We start from the raw sequence: 18186 nt of genomic DNA, 5'->3' as shown, positions 1-18186 counted from the left end.
AACCACTGCATACTGGGAACATCCGACAAGGCCTGCTGTTTTGGAGATGCTCTGACCCAGTCGTGTAGCCGTCACAATTTGGCCCTTGTCAAAGTCACTCAGATCATTACACTTGCCCATTTTTCTTGCTTCCAGTACATGGAATTCAATAACTCACTGTTCACTTACTGCCTAATATATCCCACCCCTTGACAGGTGCCATTGTAAGGAGATAATCAATGTTATTCACTTCACCTGTCCGTGGTATTAATGTTTTGGCTGATCGGTGTAACTGTAGCTATTACAAGCATTTTGATCACAATTTTTGTTGCCAACTGTAGAACATGGTACGTTCCTATAAAATGCAAAATGTTTTGTTCATTTTTCTCACATCAATCATAAAACATTTGTCCAGAAGCTGAAAATAATGTGTTGGCACCATGGTCTTCTACTGGAAGTGCGAGTTAGTCATTTTAATATCTTAATGACTTCATTCTATATTAAATTTAACAGCTATTTAGAGCAGCTATATACTGCAGGCCAAAATCTGTTGGATTAATTCCTTCCAGTTTTGATTAATGTAATTCACATACTTCACATGACTTCAATTCAAAAATCAATTTTTGAAAACAAGGTTGTGTTATTGCAGATGAGGACTGTGTTACCAGACACATTTTGTGTGGGAAATCTTGAAATGCTGGGGACTGAGCCATCAAAGTCCTTTTTCATTGCTAAAACACCCATCAGATGACTGAGGACATGTGTCCAGGAGAACAACGGGCCGTGTAGGTTCTGAATGTAGGAGATACACCGATGAGACGCCCATCCGGGTCGGGTCTGGACATGTCAGATGTGTGTGTGCTTCAGAGCGTGTACCTATGATGGAGATGAGCTGAATATGTCATTTGATCCCACCTCCACAACCGACCCACATGAACCCCCTGCACTTCCCAACGAAGCACATAGGTGGTCCTTTGGTCAGATGTCTCTCTGCTGTACATTCCCCACATAGAGGTATCATTCCATTTGCTTCATTAAGAAGCTTTTCTACTCCTTCTGCACCCCCAGGTCCTGGTAAATAGTCAGAGGCCCAGCCTGCCTTTGCCTTTTGTGGGATTCTTGGAGTCTTAAGAAACTGCGACAGATGAAGGATGTTCAGGGGAAGCTTTTCATCAGCAGGACCAGGGGCTGGACTGCAGCATGGTTGCTCCTCTGATCCTGCAGCGTCCTTCTACCCTAAAGTATCTTGTCAGCTGCACCCCTCCCTCCAGCTCATCACCTAACTGACCCAGGATCTGGTCCAGTATGGTGCACAACAGCAGTTTGCGTCCGTGGAGCCAGGACTCTCAGCATGTCCTGTTGCATCTAAGGGACTTTGGTTTCTGCTTGAGCCCAGCAGTTCCATTTGCCCATTTGAACACTCACATCCCCCAATGAGTGTTTGCAGGCTAGGATGGGTACAGCCTGGAAGGGACTCTAACTGTATCTGTCTGGCATGATTATCTATCTTAAGTACGTGGAAGTGCAAATGTACTACAGTACTCTGTATTTTGTACACTGATGCAGTTTGATGTAAAGGTAACGAGCTAAGTACATGCTATACAAATAGCGTAAGTGTAGTAAATATAAGTAGAGACAGCAAAGTGCTAGAATTCAAGCTATGTCATTATATTTTTCTATATTTCTCCTATTTTAATATATAGCAGATCTTGTTTAGGTTATCAAAACTGGCACCAACAATCCCTCATTAAGGAGGACTGACCATAACTTTAAGACATAGATACTGTATGAAGGAGTAAATTGAAGAAATGTTTTGCAGAGTGTTATTGTTCAAATAATTCAGAGGCTAAAGAAATTTTTATTTCATACACACAGAGAACATTACAATATCATTTTTACTAGAAGATAAATATTAATAGAATAAATGTTTTACAAAAAGAAGGAATGAACAACTAATGCTATGATTTAAATACAGAAGTAAGAAGAGACAAATATTGCCATGGGCTTTGTGACTTTGATAACCCAAGTTGGGTTTGGAGAGCTGAAGGCTAAATGATAGTGAGACCAGTCGCCTCTTGTCTGAAGAGTGTGAAGCAGGTGACACCTGGATGCATACAAAATTACTTTTGTGCTCTTTGACTTTTAAACTTAGACAGTTTAAAGATGTGGGTGGGATGCTGGATCTCCTAAATGTGAGTCATACCTAAGGCAGAACAGGAATGTACTGGAGGGTTGGAGCAGCAGACTTTTTCACCTGATATGTATTTTGCCCCATCTGAAAAAAAAAAACAATTTGTATAATTGCTGCAAATTATAAACCACTATAAAAAATTATAAATTATAATTATAAAACCACTATAATCTGCATTTTAGTGAGTAAGAGCCTTGGGTCCAAGAATTGATCTGACTGATTGCAACGGATTTAATGCATGTTGTCGGTTCCATCATTAGACGTTTGCCCTTGATTAGAGACAATCATTGTGAATCCTTCCACTCCATTAAAGCGATAAGTTTTACAGTGAACACCAAGGGGCTCGAAACACAGGACTGGGTTGCTATAAAAGTGATAGAGCACAGCAGATTGTGGAAGTAAACAGGTCTGCCCTGTAAGTATTCTGCTCGCCTGGAAATGATTAAAACTCGGAGAACACGAACACTAAAGATGGCCAGATATTTGGGATTTTGAACAGTGCAACTTCTGCATAAAATGTTGAACCCACATTTTCATATACTACAAAGGCTACATTTTTAATATTACAGGCACATAGGTAAACAACTTCTTTTTGTCTTCCAGGATCATAAAACTACATGCTAAATAAATACTTTTAAGAGAAATACACTGGAGCAACACACAGCTATAGTTTTTCTTTTATAATATTACCTTAAGCTGTGGACCAAGGCCAAAAGAATCCCAAATCAAAGCTCGTGCTCCATCAAACTCATGGCAAAACCCGTATGTTTAGGGTACGCAGCACCGACGATGATTTATGCCTCTTGTGGTGAGACCACTGACCTCTTTATGTAAACCAAAACTGATCAGTTGTTCCAAAACTTTTATCTTTTTTTGTACAAAGCTGGATACAAAGTAGTATGACTCATGACTGCTGGAGTGGCACCCCTCAGAAGAAACCTACATGCAGAGAGCATGGAAACGCTTCTGAAGCAGCATTTGACTGACAGGGGCAAACAGAAAACGTAAGAGGATGTGCATATGAGACAGAAAAGATTCCCCTGCTATTGGTGGAAGTTTGAGAAAAGCTTGATAGAACCAGACTTGTGAGCTGGGGTTGTGGAGGGTAAGATCTACACAGAATCAAGGTTGAAGAATTGGGCTAAACCAAGGTCTGGGTTTTGAAGTCAGAGAGAAACCTTTCTACAGGGGATGTTAGTCCTGGAAGGAAGGTAAAGGCTGCAGGGTCCACAGGTTCATACGACGTAGTTGGTGTCCAGGAGACTTATGTTCTCATCCACGTCTTTGGCCTCTTTGGCTGAAGGAAGCTGCTGCTTGTGCTTTGGGCCCAAAGCCTGCAGCCGGGTCACAATACCCCCATGGTAGCCTGTGTAGAGAGGCAGAAAGACCAGAGGGAGAACTGTCAACGAGTGCTTAAAGACGGATGGAGGTCTGGAGGATAAAGTCGGGGCAGAAAACCACAGGTCTTGTTTTTTGTTTTTCAAATTCACCGACAGCTTTGTTCCACACAGGAAGCAGCCAGGAAGCTCTTTGCTGCTCAAGTCAACAAAACCAGCAAACGTCATCTGAGCTTTTGGATCATCTGCCCCTCGTTTGCAAGACATCTGGAGTATCACTAACAAGTTTCCGGTGCCTCTTTACAGCTACATTTTTTGGCACAAGGAAAGGACTGCTCAGGGTTTGCCAAAATAAGAGGGAGAAAGCACTGTAATCCATCCGAAAAAACCTTGTGTCTGCCTTTCATGTGTGATTCCTCCAGGCAGAAGAATGAATACATGGGAACACAGTGTTTCAATGGATTACAGCCAGTTGCATGCAGGTGGTGGTTAGCGGGTGAAGCCTGGGAAAGGGGGTGGGGCCGGCAGGGGAATTATCGGGTTTCTAACTCACGCTTGTCACAGTGGTGTCCGTGCCAACCCTGCTTGCACAGGCACCTGTTGGGCTCTACGCAGGTCCCATGTGTTCCGCAGCCGGGCTCGCAAATAGCTGAAAGTAGGCACATAACACGTAACCATGAAGACACAGAAACACATAGTTGCAAGCGCACACAAATACGTTCAGATATATATACATAGTATATATGGACGGATACACCCCGACACAAATGGAAAGAGACACTTCAGCTTTACACCTTGAGCTTTGAAGAAACACTGCAGCAAAACAGTAACTAATAAACCAGGATTTTATTAGATAAAACAAAGTAAAGAAAGTATAAACTAATGAAGTGCAGCTTTTCTATTCTCTGATTTATGGTTTCATTTATGTTTAAGGGGAATAGTATATCACTCAGTAAAGCAATTCCACATCTCACTGTTCAGTTACAATGTTTATTAAGTGTTCACCTTTGGAGCATAGGTCTCCATGGAAACCTTTGCTACACTTGCACTTGTTCCTCCCAGTGCACTTCCCACCATTCTGACAGGGCTGGCTGCATCGGCCTGCAGGATGAAAGGTAAGACAACCACACCACATCATGTACCCACACCACCATAACTCAATGACCCGCACTATCTACTCAGCTGGGCTCGGCAGCATGTTCCTTTTTCACGTTCACATGTTTCTGGGTAGCAAGCTGAACAGCTCCTCAATGCACAGACTTAAAAATACACCTTCTTTATTTTCTCATGCAGTACATAACAGGTTTTCAAGGTAAACTAAGCCCGACCCAATTCCGCAGGTATGGAATACTATTTCATTAAGTGTCAGTTATTCTCTGAATGCCAATAAAAATTACAGAAAGATGCTAAAGGTCTATGGACAGCATGGTGGCACAGTGCACTGAGCTGCTGTCTGACAGCGCCTGTGTGGTGCGAGAGGACATGGGTCTGACACCCACTCAGTCTGTGTGGAGTTTGCGTTATCTTCCTGTGTCTGCATGGGTTTCCTCCCACAGTCCAAAGACATGCTGTTTAGGTTCACCTGTGGTGTGTGTGAGTGACAGAGAGAGTGTGTTCCACTGATGTATGGATGAGTGACCCAGCGTAAGTAGTGTATCTAGGAGTGTAAGTCACCTTGGTGAATAAGGTGTGTGGGCTGATAACACTACATAGAGTTCACCGGAAGCTGCTTTGGAGAAAAGCATCTGCTAAATAAATAAATACATGACACTAAAATGGCCTGGGGAAACCAATTTTGAAACGTATCTCAAGTTAATAAGCATGCTTATTTAGTCATACAAAGAAAAATATTGACATTGGTGGCATAAAACAATAGTCACCCTTAAGACTGCCGAGTGTAGAAATGAGTTGATCTTTCTAAAGCCCAGAGTATTAAGTTACACCTGCATGTTTCATCAAGACATACTATATTTCAGTGGGATTGTTTTGCTCTCTGTATGACTGAAATGTATATCCGTGGAAAATGGCTGTGATTACTGCTTTATGCACTTCGCAGCCTTATTAAATGTTATTGCTCCTTTGATAATAAATTGAAACTTCAAAAGAAGCTCAAATAATGCCCACAGGCCACTGGGCATTTCAAAAAACTGCTGAAAAAAATCATTGTTAATAACCTGAAATGTATAAACTCAGTATAAAGTGTGAAACGTGTATTTTGTGCAATCATACCCATGTATCATCTGTTCATCTGCCCATCGCTGACACGTAGACATACTGATAACATGAGTCTACAAAACCTCTCACAACTGGTCAAACTAAGTGCAGTGTTTTATCTACCGACTTGTTCTAGATCTCTGGCTTGAAAGCACTATGCCACTGCATGGTCCTGACCTGCTGACCCCTGTGGGCTGCTGCTGGAAAACATTACATCAAATGTTTGACCAGGGTGGGTTTCTGTATACACTGGAAGCAACCAGAAAGTAAACTTCTTTGTTTGCTGCACATTAGCAAAAGGTTCTGAAAGAGCTGTTGGTACTGTTGCATCTGGGTGATGCTGCTGGCGAGCAGAATGGGGAGGACTCACTGATCTCACAGCGCTGTCCCCTGTATCCTGTGGGGCAGATGCACTTCCCAGGGTGGAAACAGGTGCCCCCATTCAAGCAGGAGGCGCTGCAGTTCACTAAATGAGAAAAGGAGACGGCAAGACATGAGGCACATCAAGGGCTGCAGGGTTTACACAGCGCACATAGCTCACAGAATGACACTCACCCCGAATCAGCTAAAATACCCCCTTGTGGAGTGCAAGATTCAGTGCCTTAACCACTGTACCCCCTATTGGCCAATCCTCATTATGTGTTGTGATTTGCCTGCAAATATTTGAAACCCCACTCAAGTTAAGAAAATGGCAAAACACATACCCTTGTCACAGTTCACGCCATAGTATCCTGGGGGGCAGATGCAGACCCCTGGACTCATGCACAGACCCCCATTCAGACAGCCAGGGGTGCATAGGGCTGTGTGGATGGGAAGGATGGAGAGTCAGTGTAGCTGAAGGCAATCTTCCACACCGAGCAGGAAATGAGCAGTCGCTATGTGTTCGCAGAGGCCTGCAAGTCACCAAAGATAGTGGCGAAGCTATCGGATACCAACAAAATTCCCCGTCTTCCCTGCAGAGGGCATAAGGCTCCTGTGCTCCATCTATATTTTAACACACCAAACATTCTAACACTATGGGGACAATGCTTGGTGTTACTTCTACCTGCTGAGTCTTTTTTCTCCTTTAACAGAAAATTTACAGACACCACCGTCATGCTGAACAACTGACTTGGTTGTGGGGGGTTAGTTTTTAAACAACAACCACAATGTACAAGCGAGGAAATGTAAAGACGTTCTGTAGTTGTCTTTTATGGCGAAGAATGTTAGATGAAGCCACTCTAGCGTGCAAGTACATTTGTCTGTCTTGATCTGTTCAGATGTCAGAAGTGATTGCACACAACTGCTTTCTTGCTCATCAGCCAGATTTTTTGTAGGTCAAAAGAACAAAGCTTGTGAAGGGTCCAAGTGTACCTTTCTCACAGTGGGGCCCGTAGAAGCCTCCCTGGCACTCGCACACCTGCCTCTCATTGCAGAAGCCCCCGTTTCGGCACCCGCCAGGGCATTTGGCTGCAGTAAAAAGAGGTGCGAAACAACAAAGAGGAAAGATGAGACAGTGAGGAAGAGACACTTTGGTGCATTCTCTAAAAACACTGAAGCGGGAGCAATGCTGCAGACACATACAGCATACTAAATATGCCATACACAGAGCACAGAAACACAGGCTGCTTATGGCACTGTAAAAATGACAGGTGAAAATTACAAACAGTAAGGTAAAAGAGGAAAACAAAAATGGGCTCTATTATACATTTTTGACTTAGCTGGGACGGCACAGTGGCACAGCGGGAGACGCTGTTGCTGCAGCCCCTGGGCTGTTTGGGCGTTGGTTTGAATCCATCCCAACCTCTGTGCTCCTTGTGTTTATGTGGGTTCCCTCAAACAGTGTAAACACCTGATTGGTAACTCTGAATTGCTTGTAGTGTGTTAATGTGTGAGAGAAAAGGCGTGTGTCGGGGTACCCTGTGAGGGACTGATGTCCTGTCCTGGGTTTACCCTCCTTAGCCTTGTCCCCTGAGTCTTTGGGATAGGCTCAGAACCACTGCGACCCTGACTTGGACAAGTAATTAATGATAGTGCATGAGTTTTGCACTGCTGAAAAAGATGTTAATTCCAGTAATATAATTACCCCTAATAATAATAACAACAATAATAATAATAATAATAAATACATGATAAGGCAAGTCTGAGAGATCAGTCTGTTGCCACTTAGGCCATTTGTATCACTATAATTCTGACCCACATACAGGAGGTCAGAATGATACACAGTGGCAGCAGGACACCGACATGTTCATTCTTCAATAATGAGAAGCTGCAGACATTGTTTCCACACTGAAACCATTTAACTCTTTAGAGGAGTTACGAGGTTCTGCCTGTTGGGCGACAGATACAGAACTATAAAAGATACCAGCAGCTATAGCCAAAAGGTACAGGGTGGTAAAGGATGCCATCATCTACGACTAAAACATCATGGGTTCAGGTGCTAGGAAGGACAGTGATACTGAATACTCAAGTGTTTATTCCAGGTTGCTGTCAAGCGATATAATCAGAAATGCAAAAATAAAGGTATAAGTAACTAATTTATGTTTATCTGTTAAGTACATGTAAAAATAACATTTTGTTTTATCCTTTAACCCAGCTTTCCATGCGTCTTTGGAGAATTTCAAGTGAAGCCCTTGCACCATTTATCACTGTGCCCGGAATGCCAGGCAGTGCAGTGAACCTGCAAAAAAAAAATCTGTTTTTTACTGAGATATATTGTTTATGACAGATAGCATCGATTAAGCAGAACTGTTACTGAAAATGTATCTGACACAGGATACAATAGCAGGGAGTATGAAGCTGCCTGTTATGAGGAGAAGTGAAGTCATTTGCTCATTCCCTTGGAGGCTGCAGCTGCCAGGGTTCACATGACATCACAGACGTACCACAGCCTTTACACCCTGACAGAAATGTCCCACCAGCCTCATCTCTGGGTTTCACTGGGGATTAGGGGCAGCTAACATGAGCCAGTCTGCATCAGCTAGCAAAACAGGTCAGTGAACCAGTTGAGTTCATCAAGTGCTGTGCAGACCTGGCATTGTGTTCATACCCTATGGGTACAATGATGAAGGCAAAACACCTCTATGTCTCCAATTTGGGCATGTTCCTTGGAACATGCGTTCCCTCACCTTCTGTATGCATCAAAACTAGATGTTTCAAAAAACAAAAGTGAAAATAAAAGAATCCAGACCATATTTAAGGACTATGTTCCTCGTTTTGGAAGGAGGCATCTTTCTAAACTGTTGTGATGTTGTGAAGACAGCAGAGCACCATTCATGGTGGAGCGGTGGTGGGGGAAATGCATCTCCTTTCAACGGGGAATGAGCAACACTCCTTGTAATCATAAGCAGCAAGCCTTAGGGGCTCCTGCCACAAAGCGAAGAATAAGTGATCTTTCATCAAGGATGGACTGCTGTGGGCTGGGCACTGAGGCCCCCCTGTTTACATAACTGGTGCTTTCATCGTCTTTTGGGCCATTTTGCTGGCTGATGCTTCAGTTACTGAAGACCATGAGATGAGATGACAGCAGATGAATAAGGTCTGCCTGACACCACAGCCAATGACGGGTAATCCAAATTCTTGCGAAGATGAACACACAAAGCTGGAGCAAGATTTGTTTAATTTGGATAACATCTAGAAGGCAAGCTCTTTCCAGAAGATGGATTAGTAAGAACTTGTGGGTATTTGTTATTAGCATTTTCTCTTGTTTTCTTAATATAGTTTGCATTTCCTTATCCCTTCATGTTTTCAAATCAATGAGTTTGTCTCACTGTATACCACTTGTGTTCTAGTTACACCCCTTTCAAAGGAATATAGACGGATTCCATGTTTAATTGCTGTAAGCTGTTGAAATAATAGTATCTGTAATGAAAATAACCACTCAGTGCAGCTGTTTAACAGTACATCTCAGTTACACAGCTGGAATTTGAACTTGTGTCTACAAACCCAGTTACTTGGGTCGGCTGTGGCCACTTAGTATATGTTGGTCTCTTCAGCTAAACAGTAGAAGGGCAACGTGAGAAAGAGGTATGAAAGTATTGCTTGTTGGCTTCTGTTTCTCACCTCTCTGACAGGTTTTGAAAAAGATGGCATTGTGGGGGGACCTCAGGATGATGTTACCCCCGCTGTCCATCACCAACACAGTCACCTCGAAAGCTGCCACTCCATCCTGGTTGCCCAGACAGGGAAAGCCCACCTGTACCACTGGTGCAGGGGAAAACCACAGACTGTTCATGCAACTGTACTGTTGGTACTGCTCACCCCAGATCACCTGAGACCCTGGAACCGTCCTGGAAATGGCAGAGAAACCTATTGTTTCTCCTCCTCCGGGATTCCATTATGGCTGTGCACATATGGGTCTTATGTCACAAAATGAAATTATGTCTGTTCATTATTTTCATGCTGTAGCCCTTGTTAATATGTATTTTGATGTGTTGTCCTGGTCTGATTATTTACTATGGAAGTACAACAGAGTAAAAAAGAAACAATAAACCATGCAAATGGCAAGTTGAATCTGCTGCATAAATGCACTAATGCTGATAGCTGTGAAATTATCAGCAGGGCAAAACATTTTGGGATGAATCAGACCACTGTGCTGTGGCTTTCAAAACTAGGCTTTTCTGCAAAACCACTTTCTGTACTGTTCTCCATGTCTACAGTTGTCTCACATGGTTTCACTACTTAGTCTGCTTCCTGCTATTTTTTGATGTCTGTCTAGAATACATTACACATGTCAGGGAGTGACTGGCACTTTCCTGCAGTTTTCAAAGTCTCTGAAATGTTCAGTGTTGAATTGTATCATTAAAGTCACTTTGTCTCCTGTTGTTATTTGGGCTCCCATTCTTAAAAAAAAATTAAAAATTGAAACGCCCCATACCACAGGGAACTGCACTATTTCTGTAGCAGTGCTCTGAATAATAAAAACACTTCTCGTATACATCACACACAGACACAGACACACACACACACACCATCTGAACCGCTTGGCCCATACAGGGTCACAGGGAGGCAGAGCCTAACCTGGCAACACAGGGCATAGGGCTGGAGGGGGAGGGGACACACCCAGGACGAGACACCAGCCCGTAGCAAGGCACCCCAAGCGGGACTTGAACCCCAGACCCACCAGAGAGCAGAACCCGGTTCAACCCACTGCACTACCACACCCCCCCCATACATAACTAATCTACTAATTACCTCATCTTAATAATTAACATTCAGCTAACACTGCTTAATTACACTGCATTCAGCAATCTTCTTTGTCTAAACAAAAATGTAAGAACATGAACAAATCCAAGAATTATAGGTGCACATCAAAATGTTATGACTTATACATGATCTCAAAGTTATAGTGAATGAACATTTACACGTTACATGAACTTAGCAGATCATCGTCGAAGTGAGTCCAGAAGTGAGTTTTAAGATCCTTTTTAAATGTGGACAGAGATTCAGCAGTAAGTGAATCCATCAAGTGCAGGTTTACCACCAGGCACTGTGACTAATGGAAAGGGTAAAAAATATGCGAAAAAAGCACTACACTAATGCGAAGAGATGTGTTCGCGGCTCAAAACATGCGGGAACTGGGAAGATGCAGCTTCCTGCCTTGTCTGGTTACGCCAACTTGCGTTTGACGTATTTCAGATGTTTTGTGTAAGTGCTGTCCGTAAATATGTGTATATGTCGGGAACATTTTACAGAAATCCAGATTTTAATACTTAATAATAAATTATGTAAGTAGAGGGGTGTCTGTAGTTATAGTTGTTTGCAGGCTCTCGATAGATACCAGGCCAATTCTCATGTTATTACCATGTCCGTCACCATATGGACTGAATCTAGCTGAGCTGCATTGTGACCGAGGACCTTAGAGATTTTTGTCCTTACCTAATTGTCTCTACAGCAGTTTTTCTTGTTCTGTCCTCCACAGCCCAGTGGTTTGCAATTACTAATATTTACACACAGATCAGCTCCCCAAATGATAAAATATTTGTAATTAAATGATGCATCCTTTTGTCACTTCTTCTGTACAGTGTAAAGCACTCTGTGTTGTATCCTGTGAGGAAAACAAAACTAAAAATATGGTGAAATTCTGATAAATTGACCTGAAAGTAGCTGGGACAAGCAGTGCTCCCCTTGCTCACCTGATGCTTTGTGGGGGATGGACCCCAGCAATGGAACATTGACAGTCGGGTCATCCATGATGTCCTTGTCCAGAGACCGGAGGGACTGAAACTCGTAGAAGTACTCAGCCTGCAACACAGGAAAGAAAAAGTAAATCTCTGTCTGACCAGCACAGACAGCAACATGCAGTCTACTTGTCAATGTAACACTCATGAATATTTGATAAAATTCTATTGCATTGCTTTCCACTTCCTTTGGTAAGTGGATATTGGAATTAATCAGTTATTATATTACTAATACTATTACTGTTTCTAGTAATGGAAATAACAGTTGGTCCCCGACTTAAGAACGTTTCAGTAACTTTTTGCTGATACAACCTATTTTGAGAAGTATTCAGGGTGGCATACCAATTCAAACTGCATACCAAAGCATTAACCGATGCTCCAGAAGATACTGATCCTGAATAGTAACCACTTAAGTTTTTAAAAAGACTGGACAAGGTGTAAAAGAAGCAGAGAAAAGGTGAACAAGTTATTGATGATCCTACTGCTTCTTCAGCTACCACTTTCAAGCTGTCAGTGAAGTGCTGCCTCTCTGTCATCCTCCAACTCCATTAATTCCTTTGGGTCTGACATGAGGCACTTGTCTGCACTTCAACATTTATTTATTAATACTATGTTTGTATTGGGAATCTGTGAATTTTATGTGATGTGTGGGGTAAAAGTAGGGATCACAGACCTAACACTCTGTTTAGCTCTGTCCAGGGATCTTTATTAAGGTTTATTGACACCACGTTATAAATACTCATGCCAGGGGACTTGCCCAGATGCAGGTATGAGCCATCCTGGCTCCCCAGAGGGAGGATCTGTCTGCCCTTTGCTGTCTACTACCTTCAAAATTACAGAGTGTAAAAAAAGTCTACTGAGCTGCTCTGTTCCTGTCCAAAAAAACCTGACCTCCCACCCAGCGGAGGGTTCTGGACATTTACACGTATTCATTTAGCAGACACTTTTCTACAAGGTTACAACTCAGAGTAAACAGAAGTGCATTTAACAAACACATGGAGAGATACAGATGCAGACACGCAATTCTTAAAGTACAGTTACTTAGTCCAACACGACAGCGCGGCAGGCTAAAACTTGACCATGTCCAATCCAAGACTTGGGAGCAGCCAGTTAATGGAGTAATGAGCCCCAGATACAGACAATCAGCCAATAAAGCACTTCATAAAAACCTAGATGTGGTGAGGTGGGAAAAGAGAAAATGGAAGTTTTGATGCTGCTGGTGTAAAAACTTTGTGGGTTCAAAGTTTAGAATTTGGACTTTGCTGGTGCAAAGATTAGGTTCTACTTGTTGAATATTGACTTTTGTTGTTATGAACTATTAGGAGAAGGGAAGACCACACCTTGCTACCATGTATTGGTCAAAATATGGTGGACTAAACTCAAACCCATAGTCAAGTGTCCAACCCCTTGAGCCAAACCTCATAGCCGGTTCCCACACTGAGCCCCAAATAGCTATGGTGTTGTTGTGGAAATTGTTTCAGTCACATATTGCAGAAGTAAGTTTCCATCAATTCACAACGAGTTTAAGAACATAGCTCAGCAAAACCTAAACAATTAAATTAAAATATCCAGAATTCCACAGCACTTTCACGTGATTTTGGTGTCTTCCACAGCAGCTGTAAAGTATTCATCCACTTTGACATTTCTCATTTTAATTTCTTATTTTCTCTATTGTGTAATCACATTGCATTTATTCCAAAATTCTTACCACTGACTGATCTGCACTAAAAATTCAAATGTCAAAGTAAAAACTAAAGCTCGTAATTGTTGAAACAAAGAATTGATAATGATAATATTTAATTACTTCCTTAATGTCTGGTGGAATATTTCAGTCTACGTGGCGTGGGTAACTCTGTCAGCACTGTATGAAGATATATTGTGAAAAATACCAAACGGTATGAATTTTTTATAATCATTGTACATTTTACTGAAATTGCTCGTTGCCACAAGAAATTTTGAAGGAGGAGCTCAATACCGTATTAACAGGCGAAAACCAGAATACATTTAACCACCACACGCTGTCTTGAATGATTTAAACTTTAAAGCACGATTCTGTTAAAAGAGAATTTTACGAGGGGCATTTCACTTTCATAACTGTAAAGGTGCTAAAATAAAAGTGAACAAGGTAGGTTAACACACCGAGGGACAGGACCAGCCAGAGACACAAGCTCCTTCTAAAGTCTCTTTCCGCATATAAGTCATCACTTTTTGAAAACGGCGGTCAAATAATACGGTTTGGTTAATTGTCCGTGTCTCTGCGAGTCTTTTCTAAAATAAATTCTAGGCTCTGCTCTATACACTTCCACGCCATTATCCATGGTGGGACCTGCGCGTGCTCTCCAGCGCCGGCTGTTGTCCGCGCGCACAGACAGAGCCCGCAGCTCTGGCGGGCGCCTTTGAGCCTCGTTCCGCGTCTCGAGCCCTTTGTTCCGCAGTGCGCGCGCGCGGCCGGCTCTACACAGAACGGGCCTTCGCCCTTCAGTGAGCGAGACAAACGATAGAGAGCGACAGTAAAACAAGGTTTAAAGTTAATTAGTGGTTTAAAACCTTGGGAGAAAATATCGCTTCAGATGATTTTCCTTTACACTCTATTCTGCACTTTATTTAACGTAGATTGGATGCCCATAATTTAGGCAAATTTAGACGTTCACTACATTGTTCTCATACAATGTGGTTTCCTTCATGTGAAACACATGATGAAATGACGATGTGGAGAGTTTGGGGAAAAACAATATTCAGGTTAAACAGCCGCCTAGTACTGGTAAAACTACAGTGTTTAAGGAATAGAATTTGAGATCGGGGCTTCATGTTCAACTCCACACGTCACAAATAACCTGAATAAAAACTCCATGCGTATAAATAAGTTACGAGTAAATGAATTTCCTTTAAAAGATGTACATACAAAATGCTGAACGTTACAGCAAGGATTAACTGTACAAGAATGGGTTTAGGTATCCTGATAAAAGCTAAATGCCAGATGTGTCTGCATGTGAGGAGTGTGATACGATGGTGTGTTGTGTGTGTGTGTGTGTGTGTGTGTGTGTGTGAAAGAGAAAGGCAAAGAGTGTGTGTGTAGGCCTACAGTTTGTCATACTGCCTTTGCACTTAGATATTTATCTGACTAGCAGAAATTCCATTCATAGTACATAACAACCTTTTTACTTTGGTCTTAAGTATCAGCTGTATGCAATAAAATAGCAGTCAAGTCTAAAATGAGATGAAGCTACAATTTGAAGGCACATTCACTGTAACTTTTCATTTTTAAGAATGCCAGCAACAACAGTATGGTTCTCTCCTATAATGGCATGTGCATTTATGTGTAAACTATTGTAATTGTTTTCTGGGGCAAAAAGTTTTTTCAAGAAACAACTGCAAAATAATGTCCAAAAGCAGACACCCAGCTCCTTAAGCATGACAAGCTGGCAAGGCCTGCTGCACGCCGCTTTCAAAGGGAACTTTGTGCCTGAAGTAAGACAGGGATTCTGGCACATGTCTGAGAATGTGAGCCTTGTGTTGTGTGCCCATGTGCTCCAGATGCTTGGCACGAGCCCAGTCCATTACAGGGACCGCGCCCTTTGATCCGTGCAGCGTGTCCACAGCACGGGGACGTCAAATATCGCAAGTGCACCGACTGACCATGTAAGTAAAGAAAGAAAGAAAGAAAGAAAGGTCCAGGGCCCCAGCTTACTGTCCTTCACGTTATCAGCTTTACAGCACAAATGTTCACTTTGTGGGTAAAGCTCCCATTTGGAGCAAATGTAGAAAAGCGAATGCATTACCGTCTCAAAAAGACAAAGGTGGGCTGAGGCTTTTGAATGCACTTTGCCTAAAATGTAAAATAGGAGAAAAGCAAACCTTGGCACTTTTACAGCAAATGTTAAACTTTTTAGAAAGTGTGTATTTTACATCACAGTCTTACCGGATATTGAGCACTTTCACTACAAACCAAGGACATCACTGAAAATAATTCAGCGGCAAAGTCGTGGGCAGAAATTCATTTCAATGTGGTTTGGAGAATGTAGGTTGTTCAAAGTCACTGGATATTAAAATGTGTTTTCTGCACTGTTCAAGTAAAATAAGCACGTGCTTTACGGCACATTGACTCGTCATGTGATCTCTATCAACTTACGTTTGTGGTAAATTTGGTAGCAGCAGAAAAATTATACAGTACCAATAATGTTCTGTTTGCTAAGCCAATGTATGGGTTGACACGGTATCAGTTTGGGGAAGTAACTTAAGATGTTACGTTTCTTACGTCCATGGCATCTCTCACGAAAGTCAGTGTGCGCATAAACGGATGATGCACGCGCCGCCCCACCTGTCCCGCTACGCGCCAGGTGAAGTTCACGTGGTCGATGTGCATGGGGATGGCGGGCATCCTCTGCTGCGCTCGCCTGAAGTCTTCGGTGAACGGGGCCATCTTCCCTTCCGACACGACCAGAATGTCTTCTTCAAAACCTGTCGACACCGAGGCCGTCGGTTCAAGATACAGCGAGAGGAAACTTAGTGTTAACGCGCTGGGAAAAGAAATGACATAGAAAAGGGCGCGCGCGCGCGCGCCACTACGTTTTTCGCCTCAGACGACCGGGAATCTCTTTCACTAAGGACGTAAGAGCACGTTACCTGGAGGGAAAACAGCAAAACACACACAGAGAATGTTCAAGGAGTTCAAGCGGGTTAAGGACGCGCTATAAGCGAACAAGGCATGAGTACTTCAGGTTCCTAGTGTCAGTAACACGGCTGGTGCGATATTTACCAATGAGAATTCTCGCTTGGTTAGAATCAATCCACATGTACACGCTGCTCTGGTCCTGCGCCGGCGCGTTCGAGACCAAACCGCTGAAAATGAGAAGAAAGTACGTTTTGACGGGTAGAGATGCAGCTGTTGGCGCGGCCATGGCGCTCAGTGGGCTCGTTCCTTCGCTCGGTGTCCCGCTCCCTGCTGCTCGAGCTCGGCTCCGCGTGCGCTGCTCGTGCTCCGACACCGGCGCTGGACTGAAAGGAGAGCAGCGCGCCGCGCGCTCTACTCGTGCCGTGTGCCACGCGGGGACCACCCCAGGGCGGCACGATCAAAGGCACCAACAAGCACACCACCCAACAACAATAATAGTAATAATGATAATAATAATAACAGCTAAGCGTGACGCGGTGATATGTTCAGTTTGAATTTGTTCATCAAAGAAACTAGCCAAAGATTGCCTGCCTTTCCTTACACATGAAAGCTGGGAGTGTTACACATAAAGGACCAGTAGGCTTCATTCATTCACTGCTGTATTTTACATTTATTTACGTTTACATACATGTATTCATTTAGCAGACACTTTTCTCCAAAGCGAGGTACATCTCATAGAAAATACAATGTGTACATTACATTAGCAGAAAGAGACGCTTTGCAGACATGCGACTCTTAAGTGCAGTCAGTTTGTTTCTTTCCACCATATAAACCAATGTTCATCACACGAGCAGCTGCATGAAACTATCAGAATATTGATGATTCCTGATCACCTTCCTAGTAATTGATTTTTTTTGTAGATACATATAAACATTTACATTACATTACAGGAGTAGCTGGGAAAAGGATTGATCTGAGGATGATCTTAAAGTTATGGTGCATGAACATTTACACCTTACATGAACTTAAGAGGTCATGCGTGCAGTGAATCTGGAAGAGGGGAGGTTTCACACACACACACACACACACACACACACACACACACACACACACAGAGTCTGAAACCACTTGAGCCTAACCTGGCAGCACAGGGCGTAAGGCTGGAGGGGGAGGGGACACACTCAGGATGGGATGCCAGTCTGTCACAGGGCACCCCAAGCAGGACTTGAACCCCCAGACTTGATCCCCACCGGAGAACAGGACACGGCCAAGCCCGCTGTGCCACCACGCCCCCCTTGGTGAGGTTTCAGACCATTTTTAAATGTGGACAGAGATTCAGCAGTTCTCAGTGAGGAGGGAGGTTGTTCCACCACAACGGAACCAGAACCTAGAACCTTCGTGTTTTACCTTTTGTGTATGGGACCACCAAGCGGGCAGATATGGAAGAGCGTAGCAGTTTGGGTGGGGTGTAGCAGATGATCAAGTCTTGTAGATATCTGAGAGCAGTTCTACTGATGCTTTTGTAGGCCATAACCAGGGCCTTGAATATGATCCATGAAGCTATAGGAAGCCAATGCAGAGAGACGAGTAGAGGAGATGCATGGGAATGCTTCGGCAAATCAAACACAACTTGGGCAGCAGCAGCAGCATTCTGTATCAGCTGTAGAGGTTTGATGGCAATAGCAGGAAGGCCAG

At 43.1% G+C, this 18186-nt stretch overlaps 1 protein-coding gene across 1 annotated transcript; it reads right to left on the bottom strand.

Annotated features, from left to right (window-relative positions):
- Window positions 1–2909: 2909 nt before the first annotated feature.
- wif1 (wnt inhibitory factor 1) lies at window positions 2910–16898 on the bottom strand. Its single transcript, XM_018755832.1, has 10 exons — window positions 16636–16898; window positions 16198–16337; window positions 11835–11943; window positions 9763–9903; window positions 7075–7170; window positions 6426–6521; window positions 6092–6187; window positions 4513–4608; window positions 4061–4156; window positions 2910–3536 (listed from the first exon to the last, which is right to left on the bottom strand). Exons 1-10 carry the CDS (start codon window positions 16775–16777, stop codon window positions 3406–3408), a joined length of 1143 nt encoding a protein of 380 aa, XP_018611348.1. The 5' UTR covers window positions 16778–16898; the 3' UTR covers window positions 2910–3405.
- Between the last annotated feature and the right edge of the window lie 1288 nt (window positions 16899–18186).

This window comes from Scleropages formosus, chromosome 24, assembly GCF_900964775.1.
Source record: "Scleropages formosus chromosome 24, fSclFor1.1, whole genome shotgun sequence".
Lineage (NCBI taxonomy): Eukaryota > Metazoa > Chordata > Actinopteri > Osteoglossiformes > Osteoglossidae > Scleropages > Scleropages formosus.
The sequence above is the reverse complement of the archived record's forward strand: the minus strand, read 5'-3'. Positions and strand labels throughout refer to the sequence as shown.

Bases quoted from the DNA above. Each gene is read 5' to 3' on its own strand.
- wif1 (XM_018755832.1), bottom strand. From the start codon at position 16,777: ATGGCCGCGCCAACAGCTGCATCTCTACCCGTCAAAACGTACTTTCTT. The intron at 11,944-16,197 runs GTGGGGCGGCGC...CCTGTGTTGCAG, and splicing joins CCTGGCGCGTAGCGGGACAG to GCTGAGTACTTCTACGAGTT. The intron at 4,609-6,091 runs GTGAGTCCTCCC...TTCATCCTGCAG, and splicing joins GGGACAGCGCTGTGAGATCA to GCCGATGCAGCCAGCCCTGT.